This window comes from Neofelis nebulosa, chromosome 7 (genome assembly GCF_028018385.1).
Source record: "Neofelis nebulosa isolate mNeoNeb1 chromosome 7, mNeoNeb1.pri, whole genome shotgun sequence".
NCBI classification, from domain to species: Eukaryota; Metazoa; Chordata; class Mammalia; order Carnivora; family Felidae; genus Neofelis; species Neofelis nebulosa.
The window spans coordinates 59,302,667-59,320,608 of record NC_080788.1 but is presented as its reverse complement, the minus strand read 5'-3'; the positions used below and the strand labels follow the sequence as shown (position 1 = coordinate 59,320,608).

The 17,942-nt window shown below is 53.7% G+C and overlaps 1 protein-coding gene and 1 long non-coding RNA gene across 2 annotated transcripts in view; one reads left to right on the top strand and one right to left on the bottom strand.

The window, feature by feature from the left end:
* LOC131516632 (uncharacterized) overlaps positions 1-6,115 on the top strand; it is an 18,521-nt gene extending 12,406 nt beyond the window's left edge. The window contains exons 3-5 of the long non-coding RNA XR_009264183.1: positions 3,944-4,053; positions 5,223-5,327; positions 5,552-6,115. This is a non-coding gene — a long non-coding RNA (uncharacterized LOC131516632). The remainder of the gene's footprint in view (positions 1-3,943; positions 4,054-5,222; positions 5,328-5,551) is intronic.
* DUOX2 (dual oxidase 2) overlaps positions 1-17,942 on the bottom strand; it is a 20,535-nt gene extending 2,593 nt beyond the window's left edge. Inside the window, exons 1-31 of the mRNA XM_058737882.1 lie at positions 17,858-17,942; positions 17,150-17,233; positions 16,807-16,896; positions 16,386-16,550; positions 15,661-15,848; positions 15,271-15,472; positions 14,974-15,140; positions 14,522-14,582; positions 14,274-14,370; positions 13,755-13,845; positions 13,114-13,216; positions 12,397-12,560; positions 11,623-11,798; positions 11,287-11,405; positions 10,808-10,945; positions 10,477-10,590; positions 10,082-10,284; positions 9,587-9,772; positions 8,423-8,648; positions 8,250-8,343; positions 6,402-6,589; positions 5,597-5,666; positions 5,096-5,179; positions 4,368-4,546; positions 3,994-4,224; positions 3,716-3,815; positions 2,974-3,023; positions 2,580-2,707; positions 2,195-2,348; positions 567-799; positions 185-343 (exon numbers count right to left, since the gene is read on the bottom strand). Coding sequence (XP_058593865.1) covers positions 185-343; positions 567-799; positions 2,195-2,348; positions 2,580-2,707; positions 2,974-3,023; positions 3,716-3,815; positions 3,994-4,224; positions 4,368-4,546; positions 5,096-5,179; positions 5,597-5,666; positions 6,402-6,589; positions 8,250-8,343; positions 8,423-8,648; positions 9,587-9,772; positions 10,082-10,284; positions 10,477-10,590; positions 10,808-10,945; positions 11,287-11,405; positions 11,623-11,798; positions 12,397-12,560; positions 13,114-13,216; positions 13,755-13,845; positions 14,274-14,370; positions 14,522-14,582; positions 14,974-15,140; positions 15,271-15,472; positions 15,661-15,848; positions 16,386-16,550; positions 16,807-16,896; positions 17,150-17,219 — 4,230 coding nt within the window. The 5' untranslated portion in view covers positions 17,220-17,233; positions 17,858-17,942. The remainder of the gene's footprint in view (positions 1-184; positions 344-566; positions 800-2,194; positions 2,349-2,579; positions 2,708-2,973; positions 3,024-3,715; positions 3,816-3,993; positions 4,225-4,367; positions 4,547-5,095; positions 5,180-5,596; positions 5,667-6,401; positions 6,590-8,249; positions 8,344-8,422; positions 8,649-9,586; positions 9,773-10,081; positions 10,285-10,476; positions 10,591-10,807; positions 10,946-11,286; positions 11,406-11,622; positions 11,799-12,396; positions 12,561-13,113; positions 13,217-13,754; positions 13,846-14,273; positions 14,371-14,521; positions 14,583-14,973; positions 15,141-15,270; positions 15,473-15,660; positions 15,849-16,385; positions 16,551-16,806; positions 16,897-17,149; positions 17,234-17,857) is intronic.

The window sequence follows — 17,942 nt, the reverse complement described above, 5'->3', positions numbered from 1 at the left end:
TCCTTCTGTCTATACGTCCTACCCTCCCTCAAATGTTGGGCATGTGGACAGCTGTGTATGAATAGCCCCTGCAGACTCAGTGCCTAGGGGCCAGGGGCTTTTACTCATATTACTCCGCTGTGATGTGGGGACACAATCAGGCAGTCTGACCCATTCCTTCTAAGAATGGGAGAGAGACACTCACCTTTTTACAGAGCATTTGGCTGCCCAATGATGACTTGAAGACCAGGTCTTTGAGGATTGAGGCAAAGGGGGTGACCCCAATGCCCCCTCCCACCAGCACGGACACCTCAAATTTATGCCACTCCTGGTGGCCCTCTCCAAATGGCCCATCGAGGTACAGCTGCCAACCAAAGAGGGAGAAGAGATGAGCTTGGTCTGGCCCCAGATCTGAGGTTAGAAATGGGTATAGGACAGGGAGAAGAGGGCTACAGGAACAACAGAGCCTCTTCTCAGGCACCCCAGCCTGGCCTTGTGCTGGCTGGAGCTTCTAGTCTCAGGGTAGGGGAGAGTGGGGACCCTTTGCCAATGCTGGAGACCAAAAAGTGGTTCCTGGTGGCAGGCACCTTTGGGTATCTGGAACAGCCGTTGCCCATTGGAGGTGAGTAGATCTCCCTGAGGCGAGTGGTCCAGGGCCCTGCTGCCCGGATGTGAAGGCTGAGCGTGTCCTCATGGGGCGCAGAAGTCAGTGTAAATGGGTGGTACTCGTTGGTCCCCAGAGTCAGACAGGCAATCCGCACCCACTGTCCTGACTTGTACTCAAAGCCTTGGGGCCGTTGGAATTGCAGGTGAGTCACTCCTGGGAGTCATGGGCAAGCAAGGGCAGGGATCATAAGGCTTACTTCCAGTACCCGAGGACTGGCAGATACCCCAGATACCTTGTCTACTCCATACATATGGTCTGAACAAGTGGAGCTCCTGGAGGTAGGAGTCAGAGGGTCCCCTTCTCTCTTTCCTGGGTAACCCAAGAATTAGATTTCTCTGCTCCTTGTTCCAGCTACTCTCCTCTCCACTCCTTATTCCCATGAAACATCCAGGCCCCTATGCTACTATCCTGAATATCAGCCTACAGGTCAGAGGACCTATTTCCCCAGGGACCATCTCACAGTTTACCAAACCTCCACCATTTGAGAATTACCTTTGGATAGGCCATTTCTGCGCATCTCTGCACTACTGTTTATCTAATGTTTTTCTTCATATTGACTTAATTTTTCAATATGATTTATCTTGACAAACTTCAGATCACTCAGACAGGTGGAAAACCAGTGTCATGTATTGTAAATAGAAGGCACCGTATTTTATCAAATTTTAGCTGGATACTGTGTGGTGTGCCAGACCACAGCTGAGCCTCAGGCGTGTTCTTTCTTCGTTTAAAAAAAAAAAAAGTTGATTTGCAAGTACTGGAAAGTGCAAAAAGCATACTAATAACATGCTGAGGTTTTTGTCTTTAAGTAATCTCAATGGACATAAAGTTGAAATGAGATTAATTTTCTTACTATGTTAATCCTGAAGATTAGATGGTCCCACAACACCTAAAACCATCTTCTGCCAGCCTCTACAGTGGTGTGAATCCTCACTTTAGCCAACATAAACTCTCAAAAATTGACCCTCAGGGGCAACTGGATAGCTCAGTTGGTTAGGTGTCTGACTCTTGGTTTCAGTTTATGTCATGATCTCGTGGTTCGTGGGTTCAAGCCCTGCACTGTCAGTGAGGAGCCTGCTTGGGATTCTCTCTCTCTCCCTTTCTCTCTGCCCCTCCCCTGCTCATGCTTTCTCTCTCTCTAAATAAATAAACTCTAAAAAAAACACAAAAAACAAAAAACAACTAAAAAATAATAGACTCTTGAAATCTGGGCCAATTGCCCATCTCTGAAGGGGGGTTATTCTAGGAGGAGGGGGTGGGAGGGGTATAGATGGTTCCCTGGGGAGCACCCAGACCACACACAAGGGGGTCTGTGTTGTCCTTAAATGCCTTTCAGCTGCCTCTTCTCATGGTCACTTCTCATTGTTTGCAAGTCCTCCTGGGGGCAACACAGCCCTTTCTGGGGCTCCATTTGTATCAGGAAAGCTGCAGGGGTCCCTGACAGGTTATTAAAAGGCCTGATGGGGGTCTGGAGGCCTGTGGAGCTATCTCCACATGTCCCATGAGTCGACTTCCAATGCCCCCCACCCGGGGTCATGTTGGGCCTGGTACCTGAAGGCAGCAGCTCCGCCTTCACCACGCTGATCTCCACCTTCTTCCGGCTCAGGCTCACCAGCTTGTCCCCCCCATAGATTAGTGCTGGGACCAGGAAGTAGATGTGGAAACGGGGCAGCTGGATCAGGCCGAAGCTGCCGTGGATGATGAGCTGGAGACGTGGCCAGTTAGTACAGCTCAGGCCCAGCCGGGCCCCTCCCTGCACCCTCCCTTGCCCAGACACTTCTTGCCCGGGCCCTGGGCCTGGGCTGGGTAGATAAAGCCACCACAGACTTCAGAGGCTGGGGTCTCTGCTCTCAGGTCCAATTAAGCCTGTTCCCTACCCCCATTATGAGTGCTCATCCCTGCCCCGTGGACTGGCCCTGCCCAGAGAATCCCTCACCAACACATAGAGCAGGATGTAGAGGTGGTGGGTCAGCCAGAAGCCCCGGAAGCTGCGGCGCCGGAAGTGGTGGGAGGCGAACACATACATGATGGCCAGGACCACGAGCAGGAGCACCCCTGTCATGCCTGGGGGCAGCGAGGACAGGATCAGAGAATACTTTTGGGACCTCAGCATGGGCTGAGAATATGACAGCGATCCCCCAGTCTACCCTCCTTCTCTGATCTCCCTGGCCCCCAGAACAGCTTGTCTGCCGGGGTTGCAGCGGAGGCTTGTCCTGGAGACTAGAAAGGGAACCACGACCACTAGACAAGTATGTATTCATGGGAGGATGAAGACAAACAGAGGTCCTCAGATAGAACCCCCAGGCCCCACATACACCCCTACTCCCTACCTGGGACTGTCTCGAAGAACCACCAGTAGAACTTTTGGGGAAGCTGGGACCTGTAGGGCAAAGGTATATGAGCTTCTAGCTAGGGCAGGATTGGCTTCCCCACTGTCACAATGTGATTCTGCTTCTGCTGGCCCTGACTGCTGAGGTTACTGGGCCTCCACTCAGATGGCCAGGGATCCATCCAAGGAACATGGCACCCAGCCACCCACAGTTCCACCCTCTGCTTTCTTGGCAATTCTTCCTTCCGCATTATCTTGAACTCTCTTACTGCTATTTGCTTCCTTGGGTGCTCGGTTCACATTCTGTAAGCTCCATGTGGGCAAGGGTGTGGTTCTGCTCATTGCTCTAATCCCTATGCTCAAACAATGCTAGGCTTGTAGTAAATACTCAACAAGTATTTGCTGAATGACTGCATGAATCTAGTATGCCTATTCTCTGGCACCTGGATGGTCATGTATGATGTACTCCATGAATGTTTGCCCAGTGAATGAATGGTAGGCTAAGATTCCAAGTTCTGTGTTAGGTACATGTGGGAAACAGTCTCTAATTCATCTCCCAAACATCTTGCCTGGCTAATCATGGCCACTTCCTTCCAGGGCAAGGAAGTCACCTCTCAGCATCCCCAGCAGGCTCTTCACTCTCATTCAGTGAGAGTGGAGTATTGAGGGCCATCTATGTCTTTTCCATTATCCCCTTTGGCCTGCCCCAAATGTCCCATGGGGGAACCCTCCCCAGAACTGACCCATCATTCACAAAGACGTTGGGAAAGACACAGGCCAGCAGGCTGAGGGGGCTGACTGAGAAGATGAAGACATTGACTGCATGGCCAGCACTGTGCAAAACTGAAAGAGACTCTGTTAGAGATGCCACCCAGGGCCAACTCTACCTCCCACCCTGAGGAACAGAGGAGGCACAGGGAGGAGAGACGGGAGTCGACGTAGCTCCAATCTCCTCACTCTTCCCCCCACAGCTAGACCCAGGGGAATGCAACAATGGGGAGGATGCCCAGGAGGCACTGACTGGCTAGGACAACGGCAGCCATGGCGATCCAGCGATGGAAGTCCACGGCGGCGTCGAAGGGTATGTAGCGGTTGAGGAAGGTCTCGCGCAGGAAGGTGATGAGGTTGCGGCACATGGTGAGCAGGATGTAGGAGAACATGAAGGAGATGCTGGCGGCTGTGCCCCGGGACAGGATGATGCCCACAAAGGTGGTCTGTGCGATGCCCGAGGGTGGTGAGGCAAAGGCATAATCTGGAGAGGGGATGTGGGTGGATCAGCATGGCACAGAGGCTGGGATCCCTGGCCTGGGTCAGAACTCCTGGGCTCCAGTGGGAAGAGCAGCCAGAAGGCTCTCTACATGCCCCTTCCCACCGCCCACAAGCTGGAACTCTTACAGTAGGCACGCTCTGCAAACAGGCCAGCACAGATGGCAGAGAAGACCGCCACGCACATGATGTGCCGCAGGTAGTTCTCCACAAAGCGCTTGTACTGTCGCAGCTTCTGGGCCAGGGGGCCCCGCTGCATCTTCTCCTTCAGTGCCTCCGTGTACAGCCGGGGAGGGGGCACCACTGTCCTGCAGCAACGGGAGGCAGCTGGCCGTGAGACCAGGGCACCCTGACCTCCCCTAAATGCCACCCCATGAAGGAGACCTGATAACCTGGCAGGGGTCAGGATGGGCCAGAACAGATGAAGGAAACAGCATTTGGGGAGTAGACTCCTACCCGCCCCCAACTTTCAGCGCTCATCTTTATTTGCTCCATCCACCCGCTCTTCTATCTCCCCCCTACTCCACCTCATCTTCCTCCTGTGTGTTCTGTCCTTCCCTCTTGGTGGTCCCTGAACGGGCCTCACTGATGTGCCCAAAGCAGGCAGGAGCCAGGAGAGCCCTTACTGCCATCTTGGTATTGCATCTGAGTGCCAGGACCCTTGCCTGAAGGTTAGGGTGCAGAGGTTGGAAGATGTTGAAGAATTATTTGACCCTATGGCCCATCAATCAGGTCAGAGACACATAGAACGAGACACAGGATGGTCCCTTGTGTATCCAGGAAGGGTGGGCAGGGCCCAGAGACTCCAAGACTTCTCCCCATGTTTCCTTGGGCCCGGGGGTCTAGAAAGTACTTACTTTTTGCCAAACCTCTTCTTCAGCACCGGACCTCCCAGCTCTGGGGCTTCTGAGGCAGGGAGCCCTAGTTCCTGAGAGCAGGATCTGAGAAAGGAAAAATGGGCTCATTCTCCCCTTGTCTTTGCAGCCAGGAGAAGAATCACCAGGTCAGAACTTCAGAGGATGGGGATGAATCCTGGAACCCACCCCTGCCCACAGAACCTGCCCATAAAACTGGTCAGAGAGAAGCCAGGTAGGAGAGGCAAGGCAGAATGAATATGATGCGGTCATCTGTCTTACAGAAGGATTCTGTCTTGAAGTGTCAGGGAGAGAGCTAGGATCCTGAGCCACATGGCATGAGGGAAGCAGCTGGAATTTGGGCCAGGATCAATTATGTACTAAGAGCTACTTTCAGAGGAAAAATATCTGGTCCCAGGAACTGATTCAGCCAGCCCTACTTCCTTCATTTCTCTTCAGGGGACCTGGACAAGGGGACCTGCCAATGCCCCCATTCCTGCTCACCGTTCCCCAGGAGTCCGAGTGATGAATGAGACTCGACAGCTGATGTTTGGTTTAAAGATGTCTCCAACACCTGGAGAGAACAAGAGTCTGGACAGGCTTCCCCACAAGGGTAGAAGAATGGTAGACTGCCCCCCTCTCTTCTCCAGGAAGGCTGCCACAGCACTTGCCAGTGACTTTGCCATGTTCTCATCTCTTGTTCCAGCCTTGTTCCCCTCACTGCCCACAATGGGCACCCATTGCAAACAAGGGGGTAACTTGGTATAATTAGAAAACTGCAGGCAGATGCAATCCTGCATCCTTTGTATAAAGAAAATAACGCCTCTTCCTCTGACTAGCTACACCCCAGACCAATGTGCATGAGCTTAGTAAGTGGCATGTAGGCTGGATTTCAGACCACCCTTGACCTCTCAGTAGGCATGTTTGTGCAGTGCACATGTATGTGACACCCTTGACTACACGTGCCTGGCTCTATACTAGGCACAAAAGACTTGAAGAGAAATAAAACCTGACTCCTATCCACCAGTAGCTCTCATTTTGAAGACACGTCCCTCCCTGACTCCTACCATTTCTTTTTTTTTTTTAATTTTTCAATGTTTATTTATTTTTGAGAGAGAGAGAGAGAATGAATGGGGAGGAGTAGAGAGAGAAGGAGACACAGAATCCAAAGCAGGCTCCAGGCTCTGAGCTGTCAGCACAAAGCCAGACGTGGGGCTTGAACTCACGAACTGTGAGATCATAACCTGAGTGAAAGTCACCTGACTGAGCCACCCAGGTGCCCCCTACCATTTCTTACATACTCACGTACTTTCACCTCCACCTCTGACACAGAGCTGAGTGCGTTGGAGCTCGCTGTCATGGTCCCGCAGCATGAAGTGGAAATCCTCCCACGTCAGCTCCTCCTTATCCTGGAAGCCCGACTCCCGGTACATGGACTCCACCACCTCAGTCAGCTGGGCCTTGGACAGGCAGTTGTTGGAGATCTCGATGAAGGACCTGGGGGAGGAGGAGAGATACACCAGTCTGTCATCTGGCAAGGTCAGGTTCAGGCAGGTGCACGGTGGGGCGGGCCCCAGATTATCTAATGTGGTTACCAGTGACCCGGGAAATGGCATTGAGAAGGTGTTCATCCAGCCTGTAGTTGACGTTAAGCTGGGTGGGGTGGCCACAGGTTTGAAATTGAAAGTGACCTTGACCAATTAGAGAAAGCAGCCCTCAAACAAGGGGGCATTGAAAGGTGGGATCAATGTCCATTTAGTGTAGGGACATGTCCAGATGACCATGGGCTTCTTGTGTGGCAGGGTCTCTTCCCACTCTCTTGTGTTAATGCATCCCACGCTGCCACTGGCCTCCCCCTTTCACAGTCCAGTGGGGGCACAAAAGCCTGGATGCCGGGGGAGGAGATGTAGCTACAATGGCTGCTGCTTCCTTGTGCCAACACCCCAGGGCACAGGCAGGATTGTCTCCACACCCGATCTCATAGCACCCAGAGTGGCCATACTCTTCTTAGGTTGTCCTTTGGGACAAAAACAAGCCAACCATGCATGTTTGTGTGAATCCAACAGAAAAAAAGACCTGTGTGTGCCTGGCACAGCAAGCGCATTAAAAAACACATCATCCAAGTGAGACTGGGCAAGATCTACAACTGAACATAGGAAGAGAAAGTGGATACTTGGCCCTGGTGGACAGGGACCCTCTCCGAGATCCCTAGAGCCTCACCCAGGTCTGGGCCTGCAATAGCACACCCAGTGAGGGATGGACTGCAATCAGCTTCACCACAGCCTTTTAGAAGCCCATGTCCAGTTGTGGTGTCTGGGATGGAAGAGGGATGTGGAAGTTAGAGGGAATGCAGAAAGAAATGGAAAGGCTTAAGGTAGAAAAGGTAAAAGACTCTGCACTCTTTTATGCATTTGGTTTATTCATTTGCTCATTTATTCCATCTGATTCAGTTAAGTATGTATTAAATACCTGGCTATGTGCCAATCACAGTGCAGAAGAGGTGGATTCAGTGAGAAACAAAAGAGAAGTAAGAACCCTGTCCTTATGGAGCTGAAGGGGACTTTCACTGTTACCAGAACAGTGTCTTTAGGAATAAGAAGTCTATGCACTCAAAGCTGGTCTTTGTCAGCACACCACAACCAAAAATAACTTGAGAAGCAAGAAGAAAGAAGGGTTGGAATACAGAGGAACTTTCCATGTTTCTTCTCCTGCATTTCCTAGTGATTAATACAGGAAAAGTGACCAAGGTCATTAATCTTCCATCCATTAATGCACGGCGCAAAGCACCAGTGTTAGGTATGGTGTAGAAGAGTTTACAAAGATCCAAAGGCATCCAAAAGGGATACTAGACTTTTGCTATTGGTCATACTGGCTTGGTGGTTGTTGTTTGTTTGTTTGTTTGTTTGTTTGTTTGTTTGTTTGTTTTTAACTAGAGAGGGAGAATTTTCTAGCTCGTGTAGACAGTGCAGATAATAGACCCTCCTGGAGGCAGGGGCCTGGCCAGATAAACTTATGAAGCTGGATGCTCTGAGAATCTAGAATGCAGTATCCAGGCTTTCAAGATAGATGGCCACATAACCTCCTCACCTACCCTCCTCTGATTTGACTTTGTTTCAAACATCAGGGAGTCTCAGAACTGGAAGGGCCCACTCCATACCGCATCATGGTGAAGAATTCATCCTTGGAGAGGAAGCCATTTGCATCAAGGTCATACATGGTGAACATCAGGTGGGACTTGTCCTCTGGGGAGCCTGAGAAGAAAAAGAGGGATTCAGGTCACCTCTGTGCTGAAAGACTGCTGGTTCCTGAAGTGATCCACTCTGCCCCTACCTTTCATGAAGACCACCAGGATGTCCAGAAACTCCCGGAAGGACAGGTAGCCATTGCCATCTTTGTCAGCAAGAGAGAACATGTACTCTACAAACATGTCCTGGGGCTTGAGGCCCAGGGACTCGGCAAACTCAGCTCTGCTCAGCTCACAAGTCAGGGCCTCCCGCACCTTCTGTGATGAGTCCAGGGGCAGGGTGCCTGCATCTGCCTGGTCGATGTCCAGCACCTGCACTCAGACAGTAGCAGAGGGAAGGAGAGAAAAAGGTGAGGCCTGGGCTGAATGCAGTTCAGTGACCCTTCACATCTCCCAAAAGTCCAATTCAGAAATAGTGAGCCCTTGTAGCTCTCTTGATCCTTAGATATACTTCTGACCTGGGCCTCTGAGGCAGTGACTCAGATCTCTAGCAGCCAGCCCATCTTTTCCCTGGACTCAAGATCCAGGAGCTTTATATGTTAGGAATAGTGCTAGGTCTATAGGTGGGGGGTGGAAATGGGAGGGAACAAAGTTTGGGATTCAAAATGCGAAATGAGAGGCCCTATACTGGGGACAGAAATGAAGTAGACAGTGGTGGACAGGCAGGAAAAGGCTAGGGATATATTTATTCTCTTGTCAATTTAGACAGGGCTACCATGTGCCTGATTTGGTCTCCTGGAGGCAGGGGCCTGGCCAGATAAACAATCTTATGATTAGCTGGATTTGGTGGAGACTGCTGGGGATTTATATTTTTAACAAATTCCCAGGTTAGGTGGCGGCTGCTGGTCCAGAGGCCACACTTTGAGAACCACTGATGTAGACTATCTCACTGAATCCTCACAACAACCCAAGGTGATGGATCCTATTACTTTTATTTTATTTTATTTTATTTTATTTTATTTTATTTTATTTTATTTATTCTATATTCCATATGGGGGATACCTGGGAATGCCAGTGGATCCTATTTTAATCACTGTTTTATAGATGAGGAAGTGGAGATACAGAGCAGAGATGATGTGACTGGCCTAAAGTCACACAGCTAGTGAGTGGCAATGCTAGGATTCAATCAACGCTGTCTCTCTCCAGCACACAGACCAGAAACTTAGTTTACCCCATGCAGGATCCTGTCCAGCCCAGCTTCCCTCCAACCCTGGGCCAGGTCCTGTCTCCAAAAGACACACTCACGGCACCTGGGCAAAGAGGTTCCTGAAGAAGATCTCCAGGATACGGGCCCGCTGCTGCTTGGTCACAGCCCTCCTGAACAGCTCATTCTCTTCCAACTCAGTCACGTCAAGGCCCAGAGTCCACTGCACACAGAAGCCCTGCAGATGCTGAACAAAGGTGCCCCGGTCCTCCTCAGAGTTAAACAGCAGCACCTGGGTGGGAGGAAGCCCATGTCAGTGCTTGGAGCTCCAGGTCTGGTTCAGCCCCCACTCAGAGGACCTTGAGTTGAGGGAAGATGAGAAAAGCTGCCTCCCAATGCATCCAGGCTGGAACCAGGTGAATGGCTCAAGCAGGTCAAAGGGAGGGTCACATGGAGTGTGGAGACAGCTGAAAGGAGAGCCTCTCCCCAGCATCATCTTCACAGGGGAGCTCTGTAGCTGAGGAGAGTGTGAACTAACAGGCCTCGCTCTGAGAAGGGAGATATAGGAGCATTCCAGGTAGGGGAGGCAGGCTGGCCATACCAGGTCATACTCCTTGGGGATCTTGAGCAGAAGGGTGTGGCGCCCGCGGTTGCTGGACAGGATGAGGTTGACCTTCTGTGTGGGCTGCAGCTGGACAGTGCGGAGCACAGACAGCCGCCTATCTAGGACCTGTAGACGTCGGTCTGGGAGCAGCTGGATGGTGATGGGATAGCTCTTCTCCCTGGGGCCTGGCCACTCCATTGCTGGGGAAGGGACAATTGGGCAGAGACGTTCAGCACAGGTACCCAGGCCCCTGACCTCAAACCAATTCCATTCTACCAGTCTGAGCAGACACACCCAAAGCCTGGCTTTCTCCCCACATCTGCAACCTGCTTTTTCTCCCAGCGACCCCTATCTGGGCCCCATTTCCCTCTCTCCCTTAAGCCCCATCTCACCTGACACCCCTTCTTTGGCTGCTTCTCTCTTCACACTCTCTTTGCCTTTCTTCTGTAGTCTCTTGCGCTCTCGGCCCCGGAAATGGGCCACGACCCCAGAGATAAGCAGACTCACTAAAAAGGATCAGAAAGAGCCAGTGGGGAGGGGAGCCTCTTGCCTGCAGCTTCACTGAGGGTCCGTTGTTCCTCCCTTCACAAGGTCCCCTGAGCCTGGCTTTGACTGTAGCAAAGAGCTAGTCCCACAGACCAGCAGGTCATGAGGGGCAAGGACAGTCTGTGGGCAGGGGGGCAGCCAGGAGGAAAGCAGTGGGTGAGGGTGTGAAGAGTTCACCTAACGGAAGACAGCAGAGAGCCACAATGGTGATGCCAAAACCAGGACCACTGCCCTCGAAGTAGTCAATCACCGTCAGGGGCACACAGCGGGGCAAGCCTTCAGTTGTGAGCTGCCGAGGCTGAGGGCAGGGTGCACCTGAGGGAGAGGACACAAAAGACCTTAAAGTCTGAGGATCTCACTAGTTGGCCAGGCACCCTTCCCCTCTCTCCTGTAAAGGACAAGGTACCCTTCTCCTTACTAGGCCTACCTCTCTGGAGTTGGTTCCCCTCAAAAAGTCCCTTTCCATATCCTGTTCTCAGTACCTACCCCAGTTTGATCACAGAGTGCAGCCTGCAAACCAGTCCAGTACCTACTGGGGGAGGCAGCCTAAAGCAGGCTTCCCAGCAGCACACAGAAAATGCTGCCTGGCACCTGGTTCCCTGGACAGCACCAAGTGACTCACCCCATCCTTGGTCCTTTCTCTGATTGCCACTCACCGTCATGCCAGATAAAGACATTGGGCTGTAGGGCACTGGCGTCCACATTGGTAACAGCCACTAGGACGTCCCAAAGAGTGGTGTTTCTGATTTCTGCAATTTCCTCTCTGGAGAACAGCCTAAGTTGGAGAAAGCCACGAATGGTTGGGATGAGAAAGGGCTGCCAGCCTCCAGCAATATTGGGCCCAGGAAGTCAGATGAGGAAAGAGACACAGAGGGGTTAAAGAGGAGGTGAGGCCAGCTGGGAATCCAGGGCCCGTGGGGCTGCTTACAGGCAGAGGCCCTGGGGCTCCAAGCCAAAGTGGCATCTGAGGCAGAAGTTCATGCAGGCCTTACCCATTCCTGGTGTTCTCAAACCAGTAGCGGTCACCATCCCGCAGCCGCACAAACTGGTCAAGGACGATGGCATTGAAGAGGGTCCCTGGGTCCCCGTGGCTCTCCAAGAACCCCCCAGGGAGCAGCTCCAGCAGGGAAAGGTCCTGGTTGTACAGGGCAGCTGTGGCCTCCAGCACCTGGGGCACCACAGGAGGTGAGGAATATGTGTGTGCATGTGTGTGTGCACATGTGTGTTGGGGAGGGCAGCCACTGTGGCTCCATTCTTAAACACAGGACTCCATCAGCTGCCTGGCTTGCTGCTCAGGCCTGAAGGAGCCTACTTTTCCTAGGCCATCCCCCTCAGGTGGTGGCAAGACAGGTGGGAGGACCCACGTGTCCCTGCCGATGGTGAAACCACTGCTAGGTGCCTGTGGGCCATATCCTGTGACCACCACCACCCAGGCTATCTGGCCCTAATAATTAGCAGTTTCAAGGTCACCCATTTCATAAGGAAGGATCCTGCAGGAATAGGACAATGGCACCCAATACAGAGATCACCCTGAGGCCACCCTGTAGGAATGGTACAATGTAGTGGTGAGAAACATACTCTGGAATCAGATGACTGAGTTTAAATCCCATCTCTATAACTGACTTACCAACCATGTCATTGGTAAAATAAGCACAATGATAGTATCTACCCTATAACATTCTTGATGTAGATTAAATGAGTTACATGTGCACAGATCTTAAAACACGAAAGTTTTAGCTGCTATTGCCATCATTACTGTTTCTCACCTGGGGGTCCACATTGGGATTGATGTCACTCCAGTTCTTTGGGGTTTCCAACCCCAAAGCCTTCAGGGCTTGGGTATAGCTGGGCAACCCCATATCTCGGCCACGTTGGATGCTGCTGGCCACATAGTCTGTGCGGGAGAACTTGCCAGGGCCAGGCCAATAATCTGAGAAGGAGAGAGAACCAGGCTATAGGCTGAATCCTCCTGACGCTTCTTTGCTCAGCAGTCTTGAATTAGGTTGTTGGCACTACTCACCCCCAGAACTCCCAACATTGCGACCATGTGTCCATATCAACCTTGCTTCCACGTAGGGTCAATGTGACCATGTACGATCAGGGGAAATTTTTCTGGCAAGAATCTTCCCCTGAGACTCAAGACTGTTCTAGTCACCAAATAGTAAAGTCCCTGTCCTTTACCTCCTTGGCCTCAAGACAGGACTGGAGAAAACTTTTGGAAACCTAAATACCAAGAGATTGTGGTGTCACCTCTCCCCCTACATACTCAGACATAGGTAATTTAGAGTAAATGCAACATTAAACCTAAATGAAGCAAAAAAAAAAAAAAAGTTAAAAGCTTTTTTCTTCTAGTGGCTATTTACAGCATGTGTATCTGTGTTCCTGCATTGTAGGTACCCTAAGGTCTAACTGTTGATTAACCCAGAGGGGTCCCCAGGCTCTCAGGCTTCTGGACCCTTATCCCATCTAGCTCCCAAGCTTACCCCTCAGATCTTCAACCACTATCCTGTCTTCCATCTCTGAAATCTGGGAGGCCATTCCCAGCAGCAGGTGATTCACCGCCTGGGCACTGTTCAGATTGGTGTTCTGGAAATAGACAACAACACATTTAAAGTAGGCTCTTGGGCCTCTCCCCAAAGCCTGGTCCCTGTCACACTGAACCACTGCAGCACCTCAGGACTAAGGGCCCTTGGCCAGTCCTAGACTCCTGAGCTATTGTCTCCAGATAATTTTCTTAAGTGTTTTTTTTCAAAGCTATAAGTATTTTTTTCAAAGTTATTTATTTTGAGAGAGAGAGAGAGAGAGAGAGAGAGAAGGGCAGAGAGAGAAGGAGGGATGGAGGAGAAAGAGAATCCCAAGCAGGCTCCACACTGTCAGCACAGAGCCTAATGGCTCCAACTCACGAATCCTGAGATCATGAACTGAGCTGAAATCAACAGTAGGACGCTTAACCAACTGAGCCCCCCAGGCGCCCCACCAGATAATTTTCTGATCATTCTCCCCTTCATCTCCTACTACCTGTAGAGGCAACACCTAAAAAAGCAACTGGAACAGTTGCTTTTCCCAGCCTGTGTGTCACGACTGACGCTGACCCACCTTCCCCTGACCCAGACCCCAGGCTGACCTCCCGAATCCAGTAGCTGTTGCAGACTCTGAGAGCTGGGGAGCTGCCAAGACCCTGGTTCAGGACCATCTGGAAATGACAGCTGGCATTTCTAAAATGGGGCATCAAGGATGGGATGAGAGCTCAGGGAAAAGCTGACATGGGGTTGAGTGGGGTGAGGGACTCAAAGGGGTCTGGCCAGGACAGAGGGCTGAAGTTCTTTGAACACAGCAGAGATTTGGCAATGTATGTGGATTGAAGGTATGGGTTGCTCTTTGTCCACATAGAGTGGTAAGGAAAGGAGTGAAGAGAATAACCCAACTGCTGGACAAGTCCTGCTCTCAGCAGCTAAAGTTCAGCCATTAGGAGGAGTTGTTAAGTTTGAAAGTCCTATCCCAGGGTCCTGTTTCAGGGTTCCAAACTCTGCTTTTCTTCCCCCATTACTGTGGAGTTGTATAAAAGGCCCCAGGCCCCCAAGGCTGTTGATTCTTCATCTCTACCAGTGTGCTATGCCTCCTCCACTGCCAGCCCCTCCCTCACCTCATGTAGACGCCAGGAGGCACCATGGTGGAGAAGAACTGCTCAGAGGCTGCCAGGAACTCTGGGGAGATGCTGGGGTCCAAGAAAGAATGGTACCCTGCCCAACAGGGGTAATAAGAGAAATAGGCTCCTTATCACATCCTTCCATCACATGCCCCTACCTGTCTTCTTTCTCCCACGGATCCTGACCCTCCCTTCCCCACCCCCACCCCCGCAGTCCAAGTGTCCCCCCCCCCCAACTCCTGTACCTGTATATTCTGGGGGTGTTGTCTGCAGGAAGCTGGGCAGCCACTCATACAGAGCGATGTTCTGAGGGACAAGAGAAGGCAAAAGGGAGGCAAGCGCTGGAGCAGCCGCCCTGGGAGGGATCCGAGCCCAAGGAAGGCTTCGGTGGGAGATGAGGGTCAGGCAGGGGCAGTCACGAGGGAGGCAACTCAAACAGGACAGGTGCGGAGGCCCGGCCCCCACAAGGAACCTGGGATGGCAGAGGAGGGCGGCTACATAAGAACCACAGCAAAGGCTCGAGGATCACAGCGCTTTGCCTCCTCATCGTCTCCACGTCCACTCGAGACGAGACGCTAGCCCCAGTTCTGGGGAGCAGCGTCCTCCTGGAAAAGGGCGTTTCTGGGGGCTGCCCGTCGGAGGATGGAGGGCCCTGCGCAGCAGGCAGGGGCGGGGCGGGGAGGGGGTGCGGGCTGACCTGGTAGGTGGCGATGACCCTCTTGCGCGCGTGCTGAAACAGCTCCTCGTCCCCCCACCGCGGGTGCTCGCGGGCCAGCCGCTGCGCCCACACGTTGTGGTAGCGGAACCACAGCAGGCCCAGCGCCTGCAGGAAGGGGTCGCGGTTCCCTCGCTCCGCCCCGAAGGCTGCACGCGACGCCGTGGGGCCGCAGGGGAAGAGACGCGCGGCGGTGTGACCACGGGGAGCGCAACCTCGGCGCCCCCCAGCCCGCCCCGCCGCGCGCCCCGGCCGCCGCAGCCCACCCCGCGGCCTCACCATACAGCCCCCGGGGCCCGCGCTGTCCGGTGGCGGGGTCGGGCGGCGTCCACATGAGCAGGGGGCTTTGCGCGTTGCGGGGGAAGGCGGGGTCGGGCCCCGACGCCAGCTGCCCCCCGGAGAAGCTCCGCAGCGCGTCGCTCCAGGAGTGCGAGGAGCCATAGATGGCGCTGCCGTCCAGCCAGCCCGTCACCTCGTTGGTCTGCGGGGGCACCGGGAGAGTGAGCCCAGGGTGAACCGCGGGCGGAGTAGCTGAGACGGGTAAGGGGGCGCCAGGGCCAGCCCAGCGTCGGTAGGGTGAGGGGGGTGGGGAGGGAGTGGGGGGGCGGAGCCTCTCCCGGCCCGGCCCTGCCAGGCCCCGCCCCCGCGACCCCGCCTGCCTCTTCTCACCAGGTCCCGGGGGTTACTGGGGCTCTGTCCGGTCTCGGGGTCCCAGCGGCTCCTCTGGAAGGGTAGGACCACGTCCCCGCGCTGGTCGGGGTCGAACACCGGGTCCCCGGGCGGGATGTGGATGTTGAGGAACTCGGCTGGGCAGCCAGGTGTCTCCACGCTCACCAGGTCGGACAGCACGTGGTAGCCTGTCCGCAATGGGGGCCAAACTGTTGAGAATCGCCACTCCCCATGGGCAGGGAGTTTCTCTTGGTTTCTCAAGAGTCAAAAGACATGTTGTAGTTTAAGCTCTGCCACCAGCTCCGGGTCTTTCTTCTAATTTTCAAGCGGGGACATAATACACTCTCCACGCACCTCATAACATTGGCGTGAGAATCCAAATAATAATTAAGATAAGGGCTCCCCCAAACCAACTCCCATCTCCCACCAGATCCTGCTTTCCCCTTTCTCTTTCGGAGGAAAGAGGATACAATCATATGAGTAGGAGAGCGGTGGCAGGGGACTAGCTCCCAAGGGCTTTAATGGAGGTCCAGTGATCCTCCTGGATTTGGAGTAACGGGTAAGAGAATGATGAGGGAAGCAGATATCCCTAAATCGACACTCCCAAAGCCCCCAAGATAAAGAACGCCTGGAAGTGTTGCTTAGTGAGGAGGAGGAGATGGCTGGGAGTTGGGTCAGCCTCCAAGTGACTGGTCAACCCCGGTGTTCGCCCACTTTGCTCTCACCAAAGAAGACCCCCAGCACCGTGCGGTTGCGGCGGGAGGCCTGCCCGGCTGTGCCCCGCATGGCGGCGTCGCTGAGTCGGCGCGGGTTGGGCAGCAGCGGCTCCCCCAGAGCCTGATAAACACCATCCGCGTAATTGGCTGGTACCAGACGCTGCAGTCTGAAGCCTGTGGGAAGCAGGGAGCGGGGCTTTGTCAGGGCACTCCGTCCCCAACAAGGACATAAACCTCTCCCTACGCCTACCTCACTGACTAGACCCCTTTCTGCCAGGGTTTCCTGGGCCCAGGAGTGCATAGGAGTTCGCTGGGCAGACAGCTGGGTGGCTGGCGGCGCGCTCTCTCCTCTTGTCCGGGTCTCATCTCCCGGGGCCGGCCCTCCACTAGCCATCCTCCCCCTCATCCCTACCCGGACCACAGGACGTACCAGCTGCGCCGAGCTCGTGATGCCTCAGGTTGTTGAACCAGCCGTCATAGCGCTGCACTTCCCAGGACAGTGCAGGTGAGTCCTGGCCGCCTGTGAGGCAGAGTGGTTCCTCAGCGCTAGCCTTCCTGCAACCACTGGAGGACCCAGGGCCTCTGTCCCTGCTTCTCCCGCTCCCTGAGTGCCCCCAATCCTACCCAAGAGGCGACACTGCACGGCGTTGAAGCTGCGCCAGGAAGTTTCCCATCCTGCTGACCTGCGCTGCGATTTGACCGATCTTGCAGAGGTACTCTACCCGCAAGAGGTACTGGGCGACTTCGCTAAGCTAGGGGCACCAGATACTTACCCGCTGGATCCAGGGATGCAGTCAGTAGAGCTCCCAGGAGCACCACCGCCTTTGGCCTTGCCCAGAGCATGCTGACCCTGCAGCCTGGGAAGTGGGAGGTGATATGTGAGGGACAAGGAGTTAGTGTCCCTCATGTCTACAGCCCACACAGGGTGAGGAGGTGCCAGCTGTTTTCACTTCTGGAGCAAAGCTTTAAGGAGCATCACCAAGGACCCACATCCCACCTCTCTCTTTTCAGGACATCTAGTAGGCACTGATGCCAGTCCCCACTTTCCACCTGGTGGAAGAACTAACCCCAACCAAAGGAACACACAGGGCACTAGTCCTCTGGGGTTTGTCAGTCCCAGGCAGAACTTTACCTCCAGCCTTCCAGGGCTCCCCCCCTACCCCCCAGCCCACCGCCCAGCTTCAAATCCTCATCCCCAACCGCTCAGTAACTGCTGGGAATCCCTGACCTGCAGCCGTTGATACTCTGCAGTGAGTGCCTGTGCAAGGACAGGAGGGATAGGAAGATCATGCCCTAAACCCCAGTCCAACTTCTGGTTTAGGGCCCCCATTTGGGGCAGAAGTCTTTTCCCTTGGAATCTTTGCTTCTTTGCTCTCCTCCCTGTCTCCACCTTCCCAACACAGCACCCCTCCCCTCCCAGTTCTGAAGATCCCAGCCTCCCCGATGGCACTCTCACCCTCTTCTCTGGATGGCACTCTCACCCTCTTCTCTGGATCCTCGAAGGCCAGCTGCCCTGGTGTCCACTCAGGTCAGACTAGAGCCAAGAGTGTGCATCTGGGCGGGAGG